This window comes from Bos mutus, chromosome 12 (genome assembly GCF_027580195.1).
Source record: "Bos mutus isolate GX-2022 chromosome 12, NWIPB_WYAK_1.1, whole genome shotgun sequence".
NCBI classification, from domain to species: domain Eukaryota; kingdom Metazoa; phylum Chordata; class Mammalia; order Artiodactyla; family Bovidae; genus Bos; species Bos mutus.
This window is the reverse complement of record NC_091628.1, coordinates 81,545,122-81,568,609: the sequence shown is the minus strand read 5'-3', so window position 1 is coordinate 81,568,609 and position 23,488 is coordinate 81,545,122. Positions and strand designations below refer to the sequence as shown.

Below are 23,488 nucleotides of genomic sequence, written 5' to 3'. Positions count from 1 at the left end.
AGCCAGTTATTAAGATCCAGAGAAATAAAAGTAGAAAATGACATTACCATCCCATCTGAACGTGTGAGCATGGAGGAGAAAAAAAAGCAAGTTAAAGCTTAGACATTTAAGTTAGTTTTCTACAACAGAAGCCTCCTAACTAAATCATCACAGGTTAACTGACACAATGGCACTGGCTTCCATTTTTTTTAAGAATGAAAGCCAGTAATGTAGGCAATAGACAGAAGCAGTCATGTGGGCCGCTTATGGGGCTAACACTGATCAGAAAGACTGACAGAGAAGAAGTCTCCATCAACTCTGTGGTTGATGGAGAACAGACCCCTCAAAAAGCAACAGGAAGCGGCCTTTGACATTCATTTAGTTCCCTGGGCAGCTGTCCCCATTGATGACCACTGAGCCCAAATATGTAATCCCACTGAAAGGAATTCATACACGAAGATGGTGGTAGCAGTGCAATCAGGAAAGCTGCCTGGAATGACAAGGAATAAAGAAGCAGCCTTGAGGACTGACTCACTGGGGCACCCAGGTCAGCTGTAAGGAGTCACACTCTGCACAACCCTATTTTTTTTAATGGTGAAAGACATTTACTGCAACGGAGAATTCCTTAAAGCACGCTGACAAACCCTCTTCTTCCAAAGGATCGGGTGAATAAAGAGTTCCAGGAATAGTACTGGTATTTCTTTTATGTGAGTTGTTTCTGAGCTATTGACAGATTGAGTGATAGAGAAGGGGGTTAGACAATGACGCTTGTTGTTAGGCTTGTTGTTAGCTGTTCCCCAAGCCCCTGTGGTTAGACAGTAGCAGCAGTGCAGCATGCTACACTATCCTTCAGAGAGCAACATTTTGGAAGGATGTTGGGGCATTCAGACCATTGTAGGGTGCACCTGAGACCCCCAAGTGATGCGGCGGGTCTACACATGACAGTGTGGCACCTACCTGCTCGTGCATGATTTCAGAAAGCTCTTTTGTCATTTCCCTGTAGTTGGCCTTCATTTCTTCTTGATACTCTATCTGATCCTCTTTGATGAGCCTTTCGTTCACCACTAAGGCTTGACCGCAAGCTTCCACAAATTGCCTGAAATGGTGCGGGAGAGGGAAATCAAGGCATGAACAGAACAAAGGGTGAGCCCAATTGGCAGGATCTCTTTCCTGAACGAGCACAGAAACGATCGCTACTTCAAGAGAAAGACATTTCCAGTGTGCGTTACCTGAAAACTTCTTTAAGCAACTTCACTTTATTGTCAGGGTATCTTTTTGTGTTTGTGTCATCTAAGAAAGCTCGGGCGTATGCTAGTGGACCGGCGTTGACCTGGATAAAGAACAAAAATTTAAAATTAGGTTATGAAGAAAATGCCCATCATCGTTAGTTTCAGCTGGCATTTGCTAAAAATGCTGCTTGAGTGAGTTAGTTATGACCGCTGCCCTCCATGAACTTAGGACCCCAAAGAAGAAACCATGGATCAAGCTCATATTGCTATAAGCTATTTGATGTCTGTCATCTCAGCCATCCTCAGGGCACTTGTGATGATGGTTCATCTTATGTGGGAAGAACTAATGCTTGGAAAATGTAAGGACCTGTTTAAGGTCGAAGAGCCAATAAGTAAGACACCTGAGATCAGAGCCAGTCTTCCAGCTGGTATTTGTGCTAAATGACACTGAACTAAGAGGTCAGTCTGGTGAGTTCAATGGAAACTTGGAAAACAAAGTAGATGTGCCAGTTTTAAAGAGCCAACTCTTCCCCCTTGTGGAACTGTGAAGCCGATCTGCTATCCTTAAACGAACTAACCATCTCAGGGGCTGGGAGGCCAAAGATTCCGGGGAATTTGGCAACAAGATGAGGGACTCAGAGCCCTGCATGTCTCCTCTAATTCACCAAGCGGAGTTCTCTGAGGCTGAGTAAGTCAAGAAATGTGGGAGTGTGCAGACAAAGAGGGTTAGACACACTGGATGGGGAGGGGAAAGTTCCAGGCACTTGGGACTTGGGAAAGGGCCTGAGTACGTGATCATTGCATGATTTTTCCAGGGGTGGGGCGTGTCCCGGAGGACTTGGAGGTAAGTGAGCGGGGAGGGCGTGGCTGTGGCTGTGGGTGAAGGGCATGGGCAGTGGTCTTGGCATGTAGGACTTGCAGTAACGGCAGGGGAACTGAACTGACAGAGTTCACACCAGGGGTGGGGAGACGGGGGGCACAGAGGTTAGACAGGGGCCCTCTGACATAGGGACAACTAGCTAACCCTCAGGGATGACTGGGTATGATCCCTGGATATATGTGGGGAGCTTTGTCAATAACCTAAAAGTGACCCAAATGAAGCAATATCCAGAGTGACGTGTATCTTCAGTTTTAAGAAGATGGAGAAGGAAGCTCATGACACTTCATAAGGTCAACATGCCAAGACCCTGGAGTGGAGCACAGAATCACGAAGCCACGGATGACTCTGTCCTGTGCACAGCCACCCCGGAGAGGCTCTTGGTGGAAGAATTAAAGAAACACAGATAAAAGGATCAGGCTTCTCTCCCCGGACTCCAGCTTTGTTGTTACCCTGGAGGGTGCACACGCGTAACCTTCACCTCCTTGCTTCATCACAGAATGCTTTGCTCTTAAAGGCGACCAGGCATTTATCCAACGCTAAAGTCACTATCAAAAGGCAGGGCACGTGCCCTTTGGAAAGTGCATCCTGCCCAGCCCCACCCTTCCCTGGCACGTCTTTCCCTCCGCACTGGCCTCTTCAGAGGCTGGCTGTTTCCAGGCCCAGGCCACGTTACTGAGCGGTTTTTGTTTTAAGCTGCAGAAAATTGTGGCCTCTGGCCCGTTATGCAATCACTCACGTGGTTGGAGTATTTATCATCTTCACCTGATACCTTATTTTGGTATATTAGTCTTTTGGGCCGTAAGAGAAGAGGTTGAAAACATCTGTAAATACTTTTGAGGTGAATGACATTTAGAAAAATGTGAGGTAACAGCTTAGCATTGATCTGATAAAAAGTTGACAAAAACTGATTTCAGAAAATGAAACCAGTGTATTATAATCTACATGTAACCTTCATAAACACATTCTTCTTGAAAGAGAAAAGAAGCAGATATAGGAATGTACACATAATGCAGGTGGCTAGAATTATTTATACATACTTAAAAACGTCAATAAAGCAAGAAGCATGCTGGTCACTGGAGGGAGTAACTTAACACTTATTAATTTCTTAGGAAACCATGTAAGTACAATATCTGAAAAACATCCCTATGATTGAAGTGTACCATACCAACACAAAGGTGCGTGTAAGTGTTTAGCTTGATGAATTTTTACAAACTGAACATACCTGTGTAAACAGCACCTGGGGGTGGGGGGGGGGTGGGAAAAACTGGAAGATTGGGATTGACCTATACACACTACTATGTATAAAATAGATGATTAATAAGGACCTACTCTATAGCACAGGAAACTCTACTCAGTACTCTATAATGGCCTAATGGGAAAAGAATCTAAAAAAGAGTGGATATATGTATATATATAACTGATTCACTTTGCTGCTCAGCAGAAACCAACTGCTGCTGCTGAGTCACTTCAGTCATGTCCGACTCCGTGTGACCCCAGAGACGGCGGCCCACCAGGCTCCCCCATCCCTGGGATTCTCCAGGCAAGAACACTGGAGTGGGTTGCCATTTCCTTCTCCAATGCATGAAAGTGAAAAGTGAAAGTGAAGTCTCTCAGTCATGTCCTACTCTTCGCGACCCCATGGACTGCAGCCCACCAGGCCCCTCTGTCCATGGGATTTTCCAGGTAAGAGTACTGGAGTGGGGTGCCATCGCCTTCTCTGGCAGAAACCAACACAACATTATAAAGCAACTACACTCCAATAAAAAGGACAAAAAAAAGTCAGCACCTAGATCCAGTACGACTTCACCTGAACAGCTAAAGGAAAAAAAAAAGTCTTGACCCCTATTTCTTACCACATAAAAATCAATTCAGATAAAGAAAAAAAGAACATCTCTGAAACAGATTTCTATAGAGGATACAAAATCTGCTACTAATAAAGGAACTATTGATTAGTTGGGCTATGTTGAAATGAAGAATTTCACTAATCAAAAGATACCATTAAAAGAGTGAAACTTAAGGTACCTTTTCAGTTACAATTTTCATAGAAACCAGAAAACAATAGTTTCATATGAAAACCTATAGCTCTCCATACTTCACCCTATTTAAGTCTTGATGCTTCCATTAGGCAATCAGAATTAACCAAATTTCTGAGAAGCCAGTCTGTACCCATCTCTAGCCCTTGCAGACACCTTGGTGACAATGACGCTCTTGTAGCCAAAGGGCTCCCGCCCATCTGGGATCGGGAGAAACCGCACAAATACGGAAGGGAGGGGGTGGGGATCGCCTCTGGACCTGGTGTGAATGACCTGAAATTCCCCGGGTCCACAGGAGCTGCCCTGTGGATTGCCTGGCCCGGCGTGCGGATTGCCTGGCCCGGCGTCCGGCTCACCTGGACGCTCACGCTGCCCTGGAGCTTGAGCTGCAGTTTGATCATGTCTACTTCGGCCGAGGAGCACAGCTGCCGGAGCTCGGCCACCTTCTTGCTCATCTCGTCGATGGCCACCTCGATGGGGTTCAGGTCTGTGTGGTGCTGGTACATGACCGGGATCCGCTTCTTCACGTACGGGAAGCAGTGTATTGCTGCGGAGGAACACGGCGCAGAGTTAGGCCATGGCTCGCACCGCTACATTCGTCCCGACGGACAGCTCATCACCATGCCCGAGTAGGTAAGGAACCTGAGGCGTGTCTAGGACACATGCCGGCACTTCGTGGAACCAGAATCCAGCCTTCCTTTATTGTGGTGTGCGTTTAACCACAGGCACCACATAAAGTCAAGAGGGTCGGGTTCTTGTTAATTTTAATAGAGAGGTTTGCCTTTGAAGAAGTCATTTGATCACTCTTGCTCAATTTTCTTGCCCATAAATGTGCTAAACCTTTCTTGGAAGTTGTGAGAGCTGAATGAGCTAGCAGGCATGAGACAGCTTTGCAAATATAAAAAAGACTAAATAAACAGTCTTGAGATATCATATAATAAAGTCCAGAAAAGAGTTCCATAGAATATTCTTGAGCCATGCAACAACTTGGAATCACATGCTTAAGTTTGCACAACTCAGAGAAATCAATGAAAATAACATGTGAGAATGTATTTCCAAGCAAAGTATTTTATGAACCGGAAATTCACAAACTTTGAATTGCAATAATAAAGATGTTTTAAAACTTGAGTGATTCAACAACATTAAAAAATATTTAGTTTTTCTCACACATTTTTTTTTACCCAAAAAGATGCCACTCAATATTGTTTTCATTTCTTTTAAGACACCTAAACATATCAACACCAAAGAGTTGGTTTAAAAAAGAATAGAAAAAATAGCACTGAAACATGTATATTACCATATGTGAAATAGACTGCTAATCCAGGTTCGATGCATGAGGCAGGGTGCTCAGGGCTGGGACAACCCTGAGGGATGGGGTGGAGAGGGAGGTGGGAGGGGGGTTCAGGATGGGGGACACATGTATAACCATGGCTGATTCATGTCAATGTATGGCAGAAACCACCACAATATTGTAAAGTAATTAGCCTCCAATTAAAAAAAAAGAATAGAAAAATAGTTGTTTCTAATTCAATACTGTTTCACATTTCTCCCCTATTGCTTATATATTGTACATGTAAATATAATATTCTTATTTCATATATGTATTTATGAATAGGCAGGTAGCTATATGCTTAAAGCTTGTATTACTTTTTAACAAGTGGAAATAAGATAGGAGTGTTATGTTTATATTCTTTACTATTTAGTAAGTGGTTGGGGAGGGATTACTCGAAAAGGACTGATCACAAAACGAGAAAGGCTGGCTCCCAGAGTTCCCTCAGGACCACCCAAAAGTCCAGAGCGGGAAAGACATTCAACCTGATCCAGCCCTGTTTGTCACACCCTTTACAGGCCTGCCCTGGTTGCTGAATGCTTTATCAATCTAAGGCCAAGGGTCCGTGTCTGCCATTTCTTCTGTGTTCCCTGCGGACACACAGTTTTTAAGTGGTGACACTGGGATTGGTAAGTCCTCTTTGGACTGAGGGTTCCTGTGACAAGAACTAGATGCTGCTGTTTATCAGCCAGGGAGATGGGAACAGCTCTCCAACCACAGGTGCGCCCGGACGTGACAGACGTGCTTTACAGTGAGGAGAAAACTGTGTTCTCATTTGTCAGGACACACGTCTTGTGAGGCTCACGCCATGTCAAAACACACTGACTCGTGTTATCACAGTGCTTCTGGGTGATATGGGGTGGTAGCACCATTATTTCAGAGAGAAAAAAAAACAACTCCAAAGGTATTTGTGAGATGTCCATGTTACAGTGATTCCACTCAGCAAAAGGTCTGAGTCACTGCTTCTTATGATGGTCATAGGGGGCTAAAAGAGGCACAGGAGAGATGAAATGATATAGAAAACTCAGGGTCTGTGCATGAGCCCACCAAGGCACATGATCCAGGACCACCCCCTGGCGCAGCCTTCCTTACTGGCCTCATGTCTCCTCTTACTGGGGTCACTTGGCTCCAGCCACGCTGGCCTACTGGTCACCCCCTGAGCGTGGTGGGCACAGGGACCCCCACCGCTGGCCTCTGCCCCCATAGCTCCGTCTTCCTTCAGACACTTGCACAGACCATTCCCTCACCTCCTTCAAGTCTGGACTCTCCATGAAGCCCAGAGGGCTTCCATTTAACCCACCATTTAACCTGCAGTCTTCCCCTTCCCTGACCCCCCCATTTCCAATCCCCCTTTGCTTTTGTCCAGAACATGTATTACCTTCCAACACAGACACATTGACTCGTTATGTTTACTGTTTATCGTCTGTCTCCTCCTGCTAGAATTCAACTGCACAGAGAGTTGTTTTATTGATACGCCAGGTTGGACATTGCCCGCCCGTGCTCCGTAAGTTTTGCTGAATGTTAGAATGTATTACTGCCCAAATGGCTACATGGAAGAGCACACAGGCCTGGAAAGTGGAAAATTAGGTGGTGGACTGAGTGAGCCATTACATCATCAATCAACAGCCCGCATCAGTGGTCTGCAGCCCTTTGGTCAGGACGATGAGGAAGAAATGGCTGAGGGGTGTGAGTGTACAGTCTGGTGAGGCTGATCGGGGGTGAGGGCTGGGGGAATTATTTCCAACCTGAGAAGGAGTCTGGACGTGATTTGGGAGACTGGGGAATAATGACCAGGAAGAAACTCCATGGGATGAGCTCCATGAAAGAAGGAACAGACGGGGTCAGGTAGGGAGGCAGGCTCAGAATTGACACCGAGGGGGATGGGAGGGTGATCATTAGATCTTTCAAATGACCCCACCATTGTAGCTGACTGAGGGAACTATCCAAGAAAGTGAACCTGTCTGGGTTCGGAGGGCAGGGACTTCTACACAATTTGAAGGCCAAAGGACAGCTGTGAAGCAATGCAAAGGAAGAAGAACCTAAGGGATTAATAACACAAGGGAAAACGCAGAATATCCTGGCCTGTGTGTCTTTAACTGAAGGTTGGTATAGTTTATAGGTTCTCAGTAGCATTTTTATAACCCCTTCTCTAAATCTTTGTTGCTACCAGTAGTTAAACCTTGTGAAATTCTGAGATCTTTCGAGGCAGAAACTGCACCCTTTCTTGCTCTTTTGTTGCACTAAGAGCAACTGATCTGATCTGATCTGAACCTCAAAAGGCAAGGAGCTCAATGGTAGATGAGATTGTACCAAAATGAAGTGCATTCCTTCCCCACCTGGGCATAATTTACCAGATCCTTTCACACAGGATGGACAGTATAACTTTGTTTTTACAGATGAAAAACTAAGGTGCAGAGAGGTTAAGTGACCTTCCCAAGGTCACACAGTGCGGATGTGATGGGGTCTGTGCTGCCCACACCTCCTCAGGGTGATTATTTCCTGAGTCGATTATTTCCTTTCTCTGTAGCAGCGTTACTCTTTGTCCCCTCTGCTCAGGCGGGTACAGAGCTTTGCTCTGGTCTGTTATCTAATCTAAAATATTTCTGTGACAAAACGGGAAACTGGCTAGTGAAAACACCCCGTGGTAACTGTTTATGAATCAGCATGCTCCCTGAGTGGGATAATCATGATACAAATCCTGACCCTGACTCATCAGTGAGCTCGGTTTATTTAAATCAGCAGTTCTCCAACCTGAGCAGTGTCAGAAACACCTGGAAGGCTAAGTTAGCCACACCAGCTGGGCCCCGCCCCCAGCGTGCCACAAGTTCCCAGGTGTTGCTGACACCGCAAACAGGGAACAACCTTTGATAAGCCCTGATCTGAGGTTATCACTGCTGGAAAGATGAACATGGTAAGCTGGTAATTCTTGTAAAATGACTCCATCTAAAAAATGCAGTTATTTTGCTTAATAAGGATTTGCTACTGTGTCCATCAGAAAAACAATTCATCGCTCAGATGGTAAAGAATCTGCCTGCAATGCAGAAGATCTGGGTTCAATCCCTGGGTCAGGAAGATCCCCTGGAGAAGGGAACAGCTACCCACCCCAGTATTCTTGCCTGGAGAATTCCATGGACAGAGGAACCTGGCGGGCTACAGTCCATGGGGTCACAAGAGCCGGATATGACTGAGTGACTGACACTTTTACTTTCAATCTATGGGGAGGGGCTGATGTTTTTGAGGACAATATTGTTTGTGTTTTACAGGTCGTCTTATTTTTCTAAAAACAGGAGCAGAAGCTCCTTTTTAAACAATGTAGGGTCGGGGAGGAAGGAGAGGGTGGGATGTATGGAGAGAGTAACATGGAAACTTATCTTACTATTTGTAAAATAAATAGTCAATGGGAATTTGCTGTATGACTCTCAGCGAACTCAAACTGGGGCTCTGTAACCACCTAGAAGGTGGGATAGGAAGGAGGTGGGAGGGAGGTTCAAGAGGGAGCGGTATGTATACCTATGGCTGATTCATGTTGATGTTTGGCAGAAACCAACACAATTCTGTAAAGCAATTATCCTTCAATTAAAAAATAAAATACCTTCGAGAATAAGAAAAAGAATGTAGGGTTTCGGGGGTTCTTTGCTGAATTTTAATTTTTATCTCAGTTCCCCCATAGGAAGAATAAAAAATCCTATGCAATATGCTGTCCTGAGCTATTTCATCATGAACCACACTCTTTCTTTCGTAACCGCTAAATCACACACCACGCAATTCACCCATTTAACGTGTATCGTCCCTGGCGAGGGTGGAACCTCACCCGAAGCTGCGCCATCCTCACAGAACTCTTTTCATTGATGGTTATAGTGCTCCCTGCTCCTGACCAGGAGGAACACTTGACATCAACCGCTGGACAAGGACTGGGTGCCTTCCTGGTTCGACTTAACTATGGCCGCTCTGAAAAATGTGCCTCAATAGCAGATACAGACAACACGTGGCATTCTCAATAGCGTCCTCACAGATTTTTTTTTTTTTTTAAGAAAGCCTTTTATTGCCTGTTAAAGGTTAAAGGTTGCCTGTCATTTGCTGACCCTAAGAGCGATGGTGACTCTTAGGTTACTCCCAAGACGACTCTATATGTGTCACACAGCATAGTTCTGGGGGGTGGGTGATCAGTGGCTACTAAGCGGTGCCAAAGGAGCCACTGAAACTCTTGCCACCACTGAGTGGGCAGCCTGTGAATGCAGTGGGCTTCCTGGTACTAGCAGCTGAGATTGTGCTGTCTTATTATTCTAAAAGCAAGAGCTGAGGCTGGCCAGCCACTCAGGGAGGAGGTGGGCCTCGTATCCCACTTGTTCCCGCCCCCTAGAGTCTCTGAGCAGGCTCAGGCTGGGACCTGTGAGGCACAGACGCTTCAGGGGTCTGTTCCCTTGATGTAGGTAGCCTCGGCACTGTGCACAGGGGTTCTCCACTCCCCGGGAGTGGGACATGTAGCTGGAGAGTCTGCCAACTGCCCGAAACAGCATGCCAGAGCGTTCTGGGAAGAAAATGGGCCCACTGGTTTCACCAGATTCTAAAAAGGGTAAGTGACGTGACATTGGACCTGACTTCTGGTCTGATGGAAGATACCCAACAGGTAAACAGAAAAATGTCCTTTGAGTTTTCAAAACCGAGCATGAGATACGTGTTAAACTGAAGCAGGTATGTAAGGAAAATTAACTAAGTTCCCAAGGCCCTTCCGGTTCTAGAAGCTTCTGGATCCCTTCTGAAGGCTCTTTCTCTCGCCCTCCATGCTGAGAGCTGGGTGTGGCTCTTACCGGAAGGGGTGGGGGGAGGGGGGAGCCGTACCTGTCAGGATGGTGCGCCGTTTGCACTGCTCCTCTACGCCCCCTTGCCGCTTCCCGCTCTGGGTGAAGGGCATCTCAAACATGAAGCGGCGAATGTTGTGGGATCTTTCGAACTCCGTTTTCCTTTCTTGCAGTTCTTTCTCATCAAAGAACGGGATCACGTGAGTCACCTGGATGTAGGCATACTTGGAATCCAGATCCTTGGGGTTGACCTTAAAATGAATAAAGGGAATGGAATACAGCTTCTGGTGTGTGAAGGACTCCTCCAATGCACGCTGAAGTGGTGTTTTCCCACTTTGTATGAGTAAAAGTTTTGGAGACTCAGAACGTTTGAAAAAAACAGTACAACAAATGCCACATACTCACCACTTAGAACAATTGCTAATACTTTGCTATTTGTTTATATATGTCTCCTTACACACACGTACAGGTAGATTTTTTTTTAGCTGAAGCATTTCAAAGTAAGTGGTTCACATCATGACACTTGAGCCAGCATCTCCTAAACATGAGGACAGTCTCCTCCATAACCACAATACATCATCATTTTGTTAATGTTACAAAATTAACACTAATCTCCTAATAGTACCCAGTATACCAAGTTTAGATGAAAAATTCTCAAATGTCCCAGAATGGTATTTTTGGCTATTTGTGTTTGAACCAGAATCTAATCAAACATTGCATTTTACATTTAGTCATGGGTCCTTAGTCTTGTTTAATCCAGACTATTCTTCTTCATGACATTGACTTTTAAAGACATCGTGCTAGTTTCATGTGGAATGACTCCCTATCTGGATTCCTCTGATTCTTTCCTAAGCTGTATTTTTACATATTTGGCTTAGAGAGAAAAATGTTTATTTTAGTAATAGTGTTTAAAGCCAAGCCCTCAAGTCATAATTAACCTGTAGATAGATTAGACATAAACACATGGATATGAATTAATTTAATACAAGTAAGAGATGAATGCATGAGCATCTTGAGAGAAGTTGTTAGGTCAAAGACACAGACTGATCCAGACAGAGGTTTTGGCTTCAGAGAAAAAGGCAAGTTGGACTTGAGTGATTTGGTCTAGAAAGGAAGTAGGTCTTAATAAGGTTGTGTTGAGGTTTCTGGCTAAAAATGGACCCACAATGCATGTTTCTCCTCTTCCTTTGTACAGCTCTGTCACAAAGGATAGGATTAACTGACAAGGACAAAAGAGAGGGCGGAAGAACAGCAGTGGGTGAGTTTAATGAATATCTGGAAGGCAGGTGCATGGGGGTTAAAGTTCTAATCCACATTCCCATGGAAGGGGCAACAAGGAGGAAGCCAGAGCACCCCGCAGAAGCCTGCTGTGATGGACTGGACATGTGTGTTCCCCCAAAATTCTCATGTAGAAATCTTAACCTCTAATGCAATGGTATTGGGAGGTAGGAGATGATTAGGTCAGGAGGGTGGGGCCTTCATGAATGGGATTAGTACCCTTATACAAGGCCGTCACAGAGCTCCCTCAGCCCTTCTTCCACATGAGGACACAGCGATAAGTCTATGCACCAGTTAAAAGAATCTCACTCGGAAGACTGAGTCTGCTGGTGCCTTGACCTTGGACTTCCCAGGCTCTGTCCTGAATTGTGAGGAATAAATTTCTGTTGTTTGTGTGCTACCTGGTCTACGATATCTGTTACAGCAGCCTGAACAGACGGGCATCTGGAGAAGACTAGGATTAGGGTGACCAGGGGAGGTATGGGTTGGTGAGTGGCCCAGAGTCTATGCCGGGTAGTGGCAGAACCCCAGGCTCCCTTCCCAAGTCCCCACCCCCAAGAAAAGAACAGATTGTTCCTTGGAGAAACCGGTCTGGAAAGAGTCTAAGTGGGTTCACCAGTCTCAGCAGAAAGTGGGGGCAAGGTACAGAGTAGGACGCGGGTGGAAGGGCAGGTGGAAGGCTGCAGGCTGAACGTGGGACCTTCACCCTTGCTCATCTCCTGCCTCCAGCATCCAGAATTACCTCCTCCCTTGTCCCCTCCCTACCACCTGGGCAGGAGACTGCAAGATTCTCTGGAGAAAGGGAAGAGCCCCAAGCACATGAATTCCAGACACTGGGGATGCCTACGCAGGGCTCAGGACAAAATCATGAACTGAGGCTCCTCCAAAAGGATGAACTGAGAAAGAGGTCGAGCTTATTGCTGTTGGAAACTGAACAGGAGGGGCGTTTGTAAATGCAAAGAACAGGAGCTCCACTAGACCTGAGTTTCAGGAGGCAAGAGGATCTCATCTCTTGGGAGATGTCCTGAAGTCGGTGCAACACGTAAATACACAAGGAAAGTGTGGAGGTTCAGAAATGGTCCTCGTGTGAGGGCGACTCAGCAGAGGATAGCCTCTCGAAGGAGAAAATAAATCTCATTCCTACAGATGTGCTGGCTAGTTAGTTCCTTCCTTGGTCTGTCTGTCTGCTCATCCCTCTGTCTGTCCCCAGACATTGTGCTAAGTGCAATGAAAACGAGCAGCGACAGACAGAACATAGGACCCTACTCCGACGGAGTTTCTAAATAGCTGGACTAAAAATGGTATGTCCTTTCAGATATTAATTATTTTGTAAAAGAATATCTGTTTAAAGTTATGAAATAAAGGACTACTTCATGAAGGATATCAGGGAAGCACAGAAAGGTATTAGGGGAAAAAAAAATACACTTGTCACTCAAAGTCAACCATTCTTAACTTTTCCCTGCATCTTTTTTTGACACACATTTATGAATATATATGATCAATCAAACATGAAAAAACAATATTACATTGCTATGATACATTTACAAGCATGGTCCATACCTTGCCAGAATCTTGTATCATCTTGACGTTTTCAGCACCAAATTTATCTGAGTAAAGTTTGAGAAGTCTCTGAGAAATTTCTGACAGAGGTGTGAGTTTGGGCTCCTTGTAAATATACTCCTTTCCATCTTCATCTTCAAAGAACCCCTGTGACATAATGCACAATTAGAGCTGCCCCCAGACACAAGCCCAAGGCTGACCACAGGGAAGGAGTCTTTTGTTACAAGGGTTAACAACAACAAAAAAAGGGAGTGATTCTAAAAACAAAATCGGGCTTTCCAAATAGGAAGGAAAATGATAATAATGTGAGGTCTGGGTGCGAAGATAAAGGAAAAACACGAAACTGCAAACTCATCCAAGAATGTGGTCATTAAGTGTTGAGTGAACGAGAAATTGGGGATTCAAGACCGTGTTCTCTCGGTGAAGTCGAATGATGGCACTCAAGCCTGTTTCACATTCCCAAGGAACAGAAGAACTCACTAAGACATGTCTCAGCAGCCGATGGGCTGGCCTCAGACACGCACACACACCCCTTCTCCTGACCTCTCCCATCTACACGGGATTTTACAGTATAAACAGAAGCATTCTGGCCTGGAGAGTAGGTTTGGCAAAAGTTATGTAAAGTTGGTGTAAATTCCATTTTGCTTCACTGATGAGAAAAATAGGAAAGAACGTCGCATAATATCAAAATATTTTTATAATCGCCAGTCATCACCTGTTTTAGCACCAGTCGGGTCTGAATACAACAAGGCTTAGAAAATTGCTTGGGAAGTGAAAAAGGTTGAAAACTAAAAAGCCCAAATTGGAGTTAATATTTGAAATAAATTTTTAAAAAAATATCTCTCCTCTAAAATAAAAGAGAGAAAATGGTGCAAAAAACACGGTATATAAAAGAAAAAAACGCAGGCTAACATGAGACAAAAAACACCCACATCAAACTCAGAAGTTTAGATGCAGTGACTCACTGTATTACTTGCTTTTTAAGCATTTACTGTAATTACCTCCACATCTGTTTCACTGTCTGTAAACTGGTATTGCTATAAAGTTATAAAAGACAATAAATAACAGGATAAATCAAAGGTTATATAAAGCTCATTGAAAACCACACACCCTAAATACATGTATTATAATTTATACTATTTAATCATGTTAGAGACTTGGAGGTTAAACTTTCAGTTAAATATAAATGAACCTCTTTATAAAGGGTTTCTGAAATATTACAACGGTAAACTACTTGCAAAGATATTATAAAAGATAAAGAGACGCACAGGGACAGAGGAAACCAGAAAGTCTTAATTTTGGTTTAAAACATGCAGTATAGATGTGTAAGGGAACAGGTGATTTATTTCTGTAAATGGAATAAAATGTTAATCTGTTTTTTTTTTTTGAGTGTGTAATGACTGGACAGATAGACATACAGACTTGAAAAGGAAACTTGCAAACCACACTGAGGTACCAAAGATGCCGCTAAGAATGTCTTATGGGAGAAGAACTTACCGCTGCCTTAAGAAAGTAATAAAGAAAAGACAGGAAGAAAGAAAAAAAAAAAAAGCAGAAAGTTTACTACTGAGGAAGATAAGAACCATAGTAAACATGACAAATTCATCAAATTAGAATTTCTAGAAAATGGGAAATTTACAAAATACCACTTTATAGGGTCTAAACAAGAACAAAAAAGGACTGGGGATGCGCTAGAGGACTGGGAGGAGGCTCACCTGCCCGAAGAAGGCCACTCGGAAGTACGTGCCCAGGAGCCGGCGGCCGGAGTGCATGACCTCGGTCACCTTGCTGTAGGCTCGGTGCAGCGTGTCGTATAGATGGGCCAGCCTCTGCAAGGAAGAACACAGCTCATTTCTTCCCATTTGCAGCTAGCAGAACTGATGTGAAACTAACAATGAAATGAGATCATGCAGGTGAAAACTCCTTGGACTTGAGTTAAAAAAAAAAAACAAGAATGCGTTTTGACTGGACAACTGGTAGTGATCATTTCCAAGTGTTAGGTTTCCAACCCGAAGGGCCATCTGGCATACTGAGAACACATCGGATTCCCAGTGCAGTGAGTCAGTTCAGTCCTCTGATGCTGCTTGTAGTTTTTGCTTTTCCTACTCCATTCCTTAGCATGAGAAACTGGACGGCATCCCCAGCCCAGAAAGGCCAAAGGGTCACTCTTTTCCCCTATCAGTGGAGCAAGGGAGAGTTCTAAGAGAAGAGGCACCTGGGGATTTTAAAAGTCAGGATCCTGGCAACTTTATGCAAGTGGAGTGCCAGAATCCCCAACCCCCGTCCTTCAAGATTGGAGGTCTGGGTAGAGGTGTGGTATCTCGTGGCTCCGAGGGTGATGGCCTCCAGGGTCACGTGCAGGGGCAGAGACCACGTGCTCAAGTGGCCTGCTTGCGTGCTCTGCATGTAAGAATGTCTGGGGATGTGTGTCACTCCCCCATCCTCTGAAAAAGTTAACAAACAGACCACTTGGATACCTCAAAGTCCCTCCGCTTCTCGTAGATGGGGATGATGAGCTTATAGATGTCGGCGATCAGCTCGTAGCGCTCAGCCTTCCAGAGCCCGTCTGCACACTGTTCCAGGAGCTCCGTGAGCACGTCCTGATCAAAGAGAAGGAGAGAGTGTTACAGGGAAACCGACACTGCGCTCCTTGCAGAACGCATAAATGGTGAAGATGATTTCAAAATACGTAATATATTTTTAAAAATTATTTTACTTTATTCAACTTTTTGGCTGCACGTGAGCATTTGGGATCTTACTTCCTAGACCAGGGATTGAACCCTTGCCCCCTGCAGTGGAAGTGCAGAGTCTTAACCACTGGACCACCAGGGAAGCCCCTCAAAATATGTAATATTTTTAGATACGAACTTCTACATTCATTTTTGCCATGAGCTACTTTCCAGTCATGTTTACAGACAGAAATTAAGGTCTCATTGTATGACTGTGGTAGTAGTTAACTGCATGGGAAAAAAAATGGAAATTGATAGCTTCACACAGGCTCTCAGTTTTTGTTCTTAGTTCTCATTTTCTAAATATGATTTAGATTTTTTTTTTCCTTTCTGAGGAACAATGACAATGCTGAGACATGGAGAGTCACTCAGCATGACTTCAACTTAAACATCTTAGAGGAATTTAGTGATGGAGTGTGGGAGGCACTGTGCCTGCCTCACCAACATCCTTTTCCTTTCAAAATTCTTACCTACTGAATTTGGGCAGTCACCCTGCCTCCATTAAAGTCCTTGAACTTTAGAAGAAGCTAACACCATCTGCGACTCAAGAGCTGGACATGTGGCTCAGGTTTAAACTAACCAGCGTGAATTTATTTCCTGGCCAGTCATTGCTTTATCATGTGACCTAAATTGGCCAATCAGGGTGAATTTCAGGACCCATTTGGAATGTGGGACAGATGCTGTCAGCAGAATGGACATAGGGAGGCAGCAGGTAGACTGGCTGGTGCTGGTGGCATCCCTGCCCTGGCCAGCCAGGGGCCTGTCTGCCATGGTAGCCAGCGTGGAGGTCTCCTCCCTCCTTCAAAGTGACTATCTTTTATCACTTTGTTAGACATTCAGGTTGATTTCTTCAATCTCTCTGTGAAATTTCCTAACCATCCCCAGTTTGAGAACCTCTGCTTTACCTTGAAATCGGGTAGCATGGCTCTTCCAACTTCTTAAAAATTGTTTTGGCTATTCTGGTTCCTTTGATTTTCATATAAATTTTAGAACCCATTTGTCAATTCTACCAAAACTTCAGGTGGCAGTTTGATTGGGATTGCTTTGAATCTATAAATCAATTTAGGAAGAACTGATGTCTCAACAATACTGAGTCTCACGCCGCTGACTTAGGATTTCATTGATTTCTTTCATCAGTGTTTGGTAGTTTTTAGCATACAAATCAGAGAAGGCAATGGCAACCCACTCCAGTACTCTTGCCTGGAAAATCCCATGGACGGAGGAGCCTGGTAGGCTGCAGTCCATGGGGTCGCTAGGAGTCGGACACGACTGACCGACTTCATTGTCACTTTTCACTTTCATGCATTGGAGAAGGAAATGGCAACCCGCTCCAGTGTTCTTGCCTGGAGAATCCCAGGGATGGGGGAGCCTGGTGGGCTGCCGTCTATGGGGTCACACAGAGTCGGACACAACTGAAGCAACTTGGCAGCAGCAGCATACAAATCTCTACAGATTTATACCTAATTTTTCCAGGTTTTTAATGTTATTATAAACAGTACTGTTTTTAAATTTTGATTTTTTTTTTTTGTAGTAAAAGCCTTTGTTGAGTAAGATTTAAAGTCACCCGGCATATGTTTGTAGGAATTACACAAAGTGATTGTTGACACCATGGTGCGACTATGGTGTAAGTATCTAAGTGTGAAGAAGGCTGGTTGAGTTTCGTATACTGATCTTCTATCCTATGATCTTGCTAAACTCAGTTTTAGTAACTTCTCTTGTAAATTCTTTTGGATTACTTATGTCACAAAAGACAATTACATCTTCTGTCAACATAGGCGATTTTATTTCTTTTCTTACTGCACTGACTAGAATCTGCAGCACAGTGTTGAACAGGAGTGGTAAAAGCAGATATTCTTGTCTTGTTCACAGTTTTAGGTGGAAAGTATTCAGTCCTTCACCATAAAGTATGATGTTAGCTGTAGGTTTTTTGTAGATGATCTTTTTCTTGAAGAAGTTCCTTTCTATTCCTAGGTTTCCCCCACCCCCTGCAAACTCATGAGTAGATATTGAATTTTTTCAAATGCTTTCTCTGCATCTATTGAGATGGTCATATGATTTTCCTTATTTGTTCTGTTAATATGGTGAATTATATTGATTGGCTTTCCAGGGCTGAACCAACGGTGCATTGTCAGGGTAAACCCTACTTAGTCACAATGTATTCCTCTTATTTGTCTATTGCTGGATTAGGTTTGTTAATATATTTTCAAGGCTTTTATAGTTGCCTTGTAACATGTGTGTATTCCCTATTATTCTGTACACGAATGGCAGGACCTGTGTGTTTCATTACCAACCTCATGTTTCATTATAGTCCTAATGGCTATGATTTATAGGTCCAAAGAAAATAAACATTTAAAAAGCAGTTTCGAATCAATTCACCAGAAAATATGATCTGACTTAAATAAACCATCTTTAAAACAAGACATTTAACTCCTATGTCATATTTACAACATACAAATCATAAAGCTCATCTGTGTGACTGAACTCTGTACCAAAGCTTATAAAGAGGTATACCAGTTGTCTCATACTTTTATTGTGGGTCTCATTAAGTGCAAACACTAAAGTCAGATATATGTAGTAATTATCCTAACAGCTACAAAGAAAAACATCAGTAAAGGTCCTAACACCATATCTGTTCATCCTGTATCTGTATTATGAAGATGCAAAGCCTCTCTCAGTTTTCTCTTAGTTTTGTCTCAGATCTTTTCCAGTGGACAATCTATCCAGGTTAAACATGGCAAACTTTTAGGATTCTTCTCATGCTTCTGATTATAAAAAGCTACATAAAAGAAAAGCGTAAAAATAGAATCTATATAATATCAGTATCCATATACTTACTTCACCATATTTATAAAACTGGGAAATGTAATAAACGTCTAATCTAATTTGGGAGTTGTAAGGATCAAATAAAATTTTACTCATCAAAATGCTCTGAAAACTCAATGTTGTAAGTAAATAACAGACCAGTTAAACAAACTTCTCTTATTTCAATCATCACTTCTACTTTGTATTCATTTTTGAAATGAATCTTATTTCTACTGAGTAATGTAATATCCCACAGTGCCACATACATATTTGGTAGGCAAGAATTTCTTGGATGAGTGAATCAGTCTGCATTTTTACAATATTACTAACAGCTGTCCTTCGCTGTAAGGAAATGAGTTGAGTTCCTGTATCAAAGCCTTGCAATTTTTACATATCTTACATCACAGACATCACCACTGGGGATTTACTGAGCATCTTCATTCTCCTTGATGCTGTGGGACTATGGCAGAGGTGAATGAATTCTGAGAAGACCCAATTTCCCATCAGGAAATTTTGTACAACCAAGGTATTCTTCTGATAACGAAATAGACAAAGGCATGGGAAATTACCCATCTTAAAGCTATTCTCAGGTTTAACTTACAGACTAGTCATTTGGCCCTTTCTTTTCTCACTACTGGGCTTTGTTCAAACTATATACGGTCCACACTGTAGATGTAAATACATATAGTGATGACACCCGACTTACTGTGGATGGGATCAGAGAGACCTAAAGATTCTTAATTCTACACTACAGCAGTTACAGCAGCACAGTGAGACTCTAGAGTAACTTTAATGTAATCTCGTAGAAAACTGAAAATTCTTCTCAAAGAGTTATAAATGTTATAACCAGGCACAGTCACTACCACATCATTAACTTGATTCTTCGTTCATTCACCTACACATTTTACCAAGAATCTATTATGTGCAAGGCATTGTGCTTGACACTGGGTTTATAAGACGAGTCTGTATAAATAAAATGTAGTTTCTGTAGTTTATAAAAGTGGCTCTGTAGATTTTTACCAAATATGGAAGGCAGGTTGGGATAGTTTAGCAGGTGATGTGGTATACATGAAACTGGCTTTGAGGAGGAGGCCCCCAAACACACTCACGGGTTATCCTTCAGAGCAGCTAGAACTGATGGACTAGAGACTCATGACCACCAAATGGAAGAGATGTGACGTACATGTTCAGATACTGAGGACAGAGAAAAAACCCACAGTGATTTCAGAGATGTGCCAAACTGCACGTCAGAAGGGTGGCACTCTGAACTGAGAGCAGCAGGCACTTGCTGACTTTACAGTAGTCTGTGTGTCTCTGGGTGAGTCCTGGGGTGGCCATCAATCAAACGAAGAGAGCGCTTCCTGCTCTCATGGAGCTCAGAGTCTCTGCGCAGACCCATAAAGAGATTGTAAAAGATGGTGGTGAGTGTGCTGATAAGGCTAAGCCCAGGGAACCAGGGATGCAGAGAGGAGCAGCAACCATCCAGTGACAGGGGAAGGGAGGGGCATGGAAGGTTGCTGAAAGGGACAACTGACAGTATTAACAACCATCAGGAGTTAGCGGGGTAAAGGTGAAAGGTGGGAATAGCCAGGAAGCGAGGAGACCTTTCAGGAGAGGGGCCAGCACAGGTGGAGACGCGGGCGTGATGGCGGCGTGATCTGTGAGGAATTCTTAAGTAGGTTGAGGGCTGGAGAATAAAATCTGAATCAGACAGTGCCAAGAGATGAGGCTGAGGAGGCGGAACGATTAAAAACCCTGGTTAAATAGCCACTCTCAGGGTTTTAGTGTCTAACTCTTTGCGACTCCATGAACCATAACCCCTCAGGCTCCTCTGTCCATGGGATTCTCCAGGCAAGAATACTGGAGTGGGTAGCCTTTCTCTTCTCCAGGAGATCTTCCCAACCCAGGGATTGAACCAGGTCTCCCACATTGCAGGCGGATTCTTTACCACCTACCAGGGAAGCACCTTTCCACGTTAAAAATAAATTAATAGTTGAATAGAGATAATTTTTATGAGACATGAAAATGCACACAAACATAGATAAACTGCCCCAACCAGGAAGTATTCTATGAGGAAGATGTACCTTGATTCTAAAATGATGCTATGTCTCGCCTCCTAAGGTATTTGTGTATAGCAGCCTTTCAGGTATATTTTAAATGGTTTGAGATTTAGTCACTTAATAAATATATATCAAATAGAGCATAAATATATATCAAATAGAGCTTATAAGTAATCTCCTGGGCCAAGTGCTCCTAACTGTGAGACTAAGATGTGAATACTACTTTTACTCATTTGTCAAACTAGAAACACATGGGAAGTTTAATAACAAGGACATCTGAATTCAAGCAGCGTATCAGTATGATGGGCAATTCATTTCATTATGGAAAAATCTGCCATTCAACCAGAGGAATGCCCCAGAATGGCTGGAAAACAGGAATGTTTGATAAAGTGAAGAGAGCCTAGTAAATAATTATGAAATAAGTATCACAATTTGATGGTGCATATCAACTTATATATGCTCCTGGACATTATTTTATCTTTGCTTCTGATCAGGAGGCATTTAGGATTTATATTTTATCAGTCTAAATATCACATTGTAAAAATGATAACGTATACCATAAAAAAGCAGAGTAGTTATAGATTTTACCTAATAATAAACTAAAAATGACTTTTATTTTTAAAAAGGTTAGTCCTTCTCTCATAAGGGTAGAGTATCGATTACTGAGCATCAAAGTTTAATTTGGTAGACTTTATTTTTCTGGGCTCCAAAATCACTGCAGATGGTGATTGCAGCCATGAAATTAAAAGACACTTACTTCTTGGAAGGAAAAGTTATGACCAACCTAGATAGCGTATTAAAAAGCAGAGACGTTACTTTGTTACCAAAGGTCCGTCTAGTCAAGGCTATGATTTTTCCAGTGGTCATGTATGAGAGTTGGACTATCAAGAAAGCTGAGCACTGAAGAATTGATGCTTTTGAACTGTGGTATTGGAGAAGACTCTTGAGAATCCCTTGGACTACAAGGAGATCCAACCAGTCCATCGAAAGGAGATCAGTGCTGGGTGCTCATTGGAAGGACTGATGTTGAAGCTGAAACTCCAATACTTTGGCCACCTGATGCGAAGAGCTGACTCATTGGAAAAGCCCCTGATGCTGGTAAAAATTGAGGGCAGGAGGAGAAGGGGACAACAGAGGATGAGATGGTTGGATGGCATCACTGACTCAATAATGGACATGGGTTTGGGTGGACTCCGGGAGTTGGTGATGGACAGGGAGGCCTGGCGTGCTGCGGTTCATGGGGTCGCAAAGAGTCGGACACGACTGAGCGACTGAACCGAACTGAATATCAACTCTACAACTAGATGTTTATAGTTGGTACATTAGGTTCTTTGAAATAACCAGCAATCACAGATAACTAAGTTTGAGAGACCATATATCAACACAAAATTACAAAGAGTAATAACAGCAAAGCCTTCATAGTAACTAAACATTGGGGCATATATGAACAATTTTCTCAACAGAAATTCCACGTGTTAATTTACTTTGAATTCTCAGGAATCCCTTGAAAATCAGAACTAATACTGATAGTGGTCAGACAGCAGTGACCTTGAAAAGCGGTCATACAGAAAGTCTAACAGTTTCCCCCCTTGTTTAAAATCTAAATGCCAAGTTTTTTTTTTTCCTAAATTATCAATACACTCAAAGAACTGTAAGTAATTAATGGTCAGGGGGAAGGATAAAAACCTTAATGAATTTTATGCATCTGGAAAGTACACATTTTATGATATTAGACTAGTCTTAAAAAGGTCTCTGTACACTAAGCTCATGAGCCATTCAGGAAGCTGTTTAAACTGGAGCTAGTCAGTTGTTTTTAGGTGTGGGCACCTGAGGGCAGCGAGGACCTGTCTCTGGAAATGGCTAACGCTGAGCATGGGTGCTCGTGTGTGGGTGTGTGTGCATGCATGCTTGAAAATGCCTTATGAGCCTATGTATGTGCAGGGGATTTAAAATTTTTCAGTTAAATAATATTTGCTGCATCTTACAGTTGACTGATTTAATTTAACCTTTCCTATGAAGCTTGTTGTTGTTGCTCAGTCACTCAGTTGTGTCCGACTCCTTGCGACCTCATGGACAGTAGCATGCCAGGCTTCCCTGTCCTTCACTATCTCCCAGAGTTTGTTCAATCTCATGTACATTGAGTTGGTGATGCCATTCCAACCATCTTATCCTTTGTGCCTTCTCCTCCTGCCTTCAGTCTTCCCCAGCATCAGGGTCTTTTCCGGTGAGTCAGCTCTTCACATCAGGTGGCCAAAGTATTGGAGCTTCCCTTCGCTAGCTGTCTTGATTATCTACCATTTGGGAATAACTGTCAGCACGTGACCTGACTTGGGCAATGGCCTACATCATGGCATCATTCATATTTCCACTGTATTATCATTTTCTCAAGATATAGCTCAAAATCCCTTGTATCAGAATAATCACCTGGGATGCTTGTTAAAAATACAGATTCCCAGGCACTACACTTACCCAACTGGATCTGGGGATGGGTGGGGATGGGGATTTGGATTTGTAACAGGAATCTAAGTAAGTTTTAAGCAAGCTAAAGCTCGAGGACTATCATACCAGGTGAAACTTCCTGAGGCAGGCACCCCTCTTATATGCCCCGGGTCAGCACATGGCACACAGCTAGTTATGGAACAAATCGACACACGTAGGTGCTAGACGTTTCCAGGCCACAGACAGCTGAGACGACTTTCAGTTCAGATTGTGGTTTAGGTTTAGATTCTCCTCAAAGGCAACAAAGCATCAGAAGTCGTGCCGTGTGCTAAGGGCAGCGGCTGCATCACGTCCACCTGTGTCTCCAGCA

General features: G+C 43.4%; 1 protein-coding gene across 12 annotated transcripts in view; it reads right to left on the bottom strand.

The window, feature by feature from the left end:
* The window catches only part of DOCK9 (dedicator of cytokinesis 9), a 287,028-nt gene that overhangs the window by 2,294 nt on the left and 261,246 nt on the right, over positions 1–23,488 (bottom strand). For all 12 annotated transcript variants that reach the window (XM_070380791.1, XM_070380794.1, XM_070380798.1 and 9 more), the window contains 7 exons: positions 15,566–15,688; positions 14,804–14,917; positions 13,089–13,235; positions 10,291–10,501; positions 4,478–4,668; positions 1,209–1,309; positions 937–1,075 (listed from right to left, as the gene is read on the bottom strand). In XM_070380791.1, the coding sequence (XP_070236892.1) occupies positions 937–1,075; positions 1,209–1,309; positions 4,478–4,668; positions 10,291–10,501; positions 13,089–13,235; positions 14,804–14,917; positions 15,566–15,688 (1,026 nt within the window). The remainder of the gene's footprint in view (positions 1–936; positions 1,076–1,208; positions 1,310–4,477; positions 4,669–10,290; positions 10,502–13,088; positions 13,236–14,803; positions 14,918–15,565; positions 15,689–23,488) is intronic.